The sequence below is a fragment of the Abrus precatorius genome, unplaced genomic scaffold (assembly GCF_003935025.1).
Source record: "Abrus precatorius isolate BTA unplaced genomic scaffold, Abrus_2018 Scaffold8, whole genome shotgun sequence".
Classification (NCBI taxonomy): Eukaryota; Viridiplantae; Streptophyta; class Magnoliopsida; order Fabales; family Fabaceae; genus Abrus; species Abrus precatorius.
This window is the reverse complement of record NW_020874428.1, coordinates 5979223-5982487: the sequence shown is the minus strand read 5'-3', so window position 1 is coordinate 5982487 and position 3265 is coordinate 5979223. Positions and strand designations below refer to the sequence as shown.

Sequence of the window (3265 nt, the reverse complement as noted above, 5' to 3'; positions counted from 1 at the left end):
AGTAGCAATTGGTTATTTTTAGTATAAAATTAAGCTTATTATAAAGAAAAATACTTTGTACAACAAGGGAATAAAATGATCTTATTATTCTAAGGACAAGTTAGTATAACTATCTATAAGTGATAAACATAGAATATTATTCTTGAATGCAATAAATAGAGTCACTCCCACACGGCATAGTCTTGGCCAGAGGCAGCAACGCGGAAATTAAAGGGAATAAGATTTCCAAGGTCCATCTTTGGCCCTATCTTCACTATAATCTTGTCGTCTATCTTTGCAACATAGAGGTCAGCATCAGCTGCCAGAATATTCACCTTGCTTTTCACATTTATCCCATTCTTCACCCTTATGCTCGTCAATTTCGCTATCTGTTCCTTCAGTCCCCAATCAAAGAAGTGGTCGTAGAACTTCATAACAAGAGAAAATAACATTCATTACCTTAATCCTTAACTTTATAAATTTTTTAATGTACTTTTAACTTAAAATGTATATTTTAATATCTGTATAAACATTGTCATATTTTTGTTGTTGTAAAACTACAATTAAGTAAACGATAACCTTTAATAATTATACTATAAACAGTTGGATAAAAACCGTGATAAAATATTTATATAAAAATTTTAAATGTTAACTTTTTTGGCTATAAATAATTATTTGTAATGTGTAATATATAGGTAAAATATTGAAAGTTAAAAGGTTGGAGAAAAGTACTATTGTTGGGGTCCCAGGATGTGTTAAAATGTAAGCATATCCTTGCATGACTTTGTCAGATGGGAATGGCCATTGTTTCTGAGTGGAACCAGTGTCGTGGTTGTCAATAAATGTTACTGCATTTTCTGGTTTTACACCAATCATTCCAGGTGGTTTCCCATTTGAATCCTTCAATCTCCACAGTTCCCCTTGTACAGCAACTTGAAGAACCCCTTTGGTGGTGAAATCAAAGGCAGTGATAGCACCACCAGCAGATTCAACCCAATTCGCCAACACCCCACGATGATCATCTTGGTTATAGTTTGGCTTTCCATCTTGACCATATGAAAGAGAGTTCCAATTCTCTCCAACGGCAAAATCTGGTGAAGTTTGTTGCATATAAATTTTGGTAATGCTAGGGGCATAACCCTTCACAAAATCAAACCTCCACCCATCAAATCCAATCTCAGTTTTGAGCCAGTTCATCCATTCAGATAACTCTCTTTGCACCTGTGGATTGAGATGGTCAATGTCAGGTGCAGCATCATAGCCCTCACCACTGTCAAGGTTTCCGGTGCCATCAGAATAAGCAGTGTCATCTTTGCAAATGAAAGAGGGACCCCAATCAAGACGCGCATCATCAGTGCCACCTTCAAAGATGCAATATATGCCTCTTCCATCTTTTCTCTCTGCAGTTCTGTGGTTGATGACTATGTCAGCTATGCATTTGATTCCCTTTTCATGGAAAGCTGCAATTAGGGACTTCAGTTCATTCTTTGATCCATACTTTGATGCGTCAAGATCATATAGCCTTCCCGGAAGATACCCTGGATTCAAAGGGACAAAAACATACACTCAGCATGTTTGGATTAAAAGTACTTCGCACACACCAAACCTTGGTTTTGAGAGTGTGAATTGAGTTTGATTTACAAATGACAACATATTTGGCAAAATTATGGGTTGAGTTGTGTTTGAATATGACTTTGGGTTCCAATGATGGTTTGAATAAAAGTGAAAAGATATATAGTTACTTTTTTTAAGCCAAACCAAACTACAATCCAAATTGACATTTGACAACCATATTTTGCGTAGGACAACCTTACATGGTCAGAATTCTGCAAACAATGAAAGATATATTTTAAATTTGTGCTATAAGTCCTCTATGATTAGAGTTTATCAAATAAATAATTAAGTTGCATATCCAAATATACCAGTGAAACAGTTAAAAAGATGAACCTTGAGGAGCAACAGATTGGGAGGGAGGAGGGAGCCAAACATGGGTGATTCCAGCATCTGCTAGATCAGGAATGGAGTTCTTGAGAGAGTTGTACCAACCCCCTTTGCTACTTGATTCCCAGTTGAACCCCTGTCACAACATATACCATATATATATATATATATAATGAATGCACAGTTAGAAATTTACATTTAAGTAAGGTTGTTTGTTTAATGTGTGTTGTGTGCATTTGTGTGGGTCAAAGTTTAAGACAAAAGGGTGTGAAACCTGAAACAGCAAGGCAGAGGAAGCGAAGAGGGGAAAGAGGGAAAGGCAGAGGCAGAAAAGGGTTAACAAATGAAGTGAATCCATAGCTTTGATTGATTGTGTGTTGGATAGTTGTTTGTGTTGTGCCTTATATAGGGCCTGCAATTTGCCAATTTGCATTTCATAAGAAGCATTGTTGCGTGAAGTGAGCTAAAATGAATTATAACTTGAGAGAGTGGAGTTTCGTCATCAGGCACAAGATAAGGAGGGAATCATCACAAATGTAGATGATTAATGTTATCTTTGAAAGTTTAATTTAATAACTTTTTAAAGTAAAAGTATAATGATAAAGTAGTATGAATTTAATATGTTAATTTTATCTTTATTTTCTTTTATAAATATTATAAATTTTTATTTTTAAAAAATATTTATACTTTTATTTTTCTTCTCTAAAAACCAATTCTCAAATATATCCTAAAATATTAAAATAAATTGAGAAAATTCATGAACTGGAGGAATTTACGATAATGTGAATGTAGAATAGAAATTTCAAAGTAAATAGCGACGATATCCGAAGGTGTGGGGGCCAGGGGGCTTCACAGGTTATAATAGACTAATATTTTTGCTCAATGAGAAGAATAGGAAATAATTACATTTTTTAATTCAATAATTTAGATTATAATAAGTTTAAACATATTAATATTAAACAAAACGTTTATATAAAAATAATTATTTAAATTATATAATATATTATTTTAATAATTTATTAAGAGTTAATGTACTTTTAATTGTGATATATTTTACAAATTTAGTAAAGAAACTATAAGAAAATTAAAGTATAATATGTATATTTATTGAAAAGTATTATTAGTTGAACATAAAAATATAATTAACAAAATTTTGATCAAATATTTTTTCATCAAAACTTATAAGAATAAGATTAAAGAGAACATAATATATAAATAAATTCAAATAAAAATATTTATATTATATTAATGCATGTCTTTGTTTTTTCTAATTAAGATCATTATAAAAAATATAATAAATAAATAAATATATTTCATAATTTATAAAGAATTAGTGTAATTTTAA

At 31.5% G+C, this 3265-nt stretch overlaps 1 protein-coding gene across 1 annotated transcript; it reads right to left on the bottom strand.

Moving 5' to 3' along the window:
- Positions 1-2337, bottom strand: LOC113847283 (alpha-amylase). Its single transcript, XM_027476283.1, has 4 exons — positions 2195-2337; positions 1927-2056; positions 712-1517; positions 1-407 (listed from the first exon to the last, which is right to left on the bottom strand). Exons 1-4 carry the CDS (start codon positions 2276-2278, stop codon positions 162-164), a joined length of 1266 nt encoding a protein of 421 aa, XP_027332084.1. The 5' UTR covers positions 2279-2337; the 3' UTR covers positions 1-161.
- Between the last annotated feature and the right edge of the window lie 928 nt (positions 2338-3265).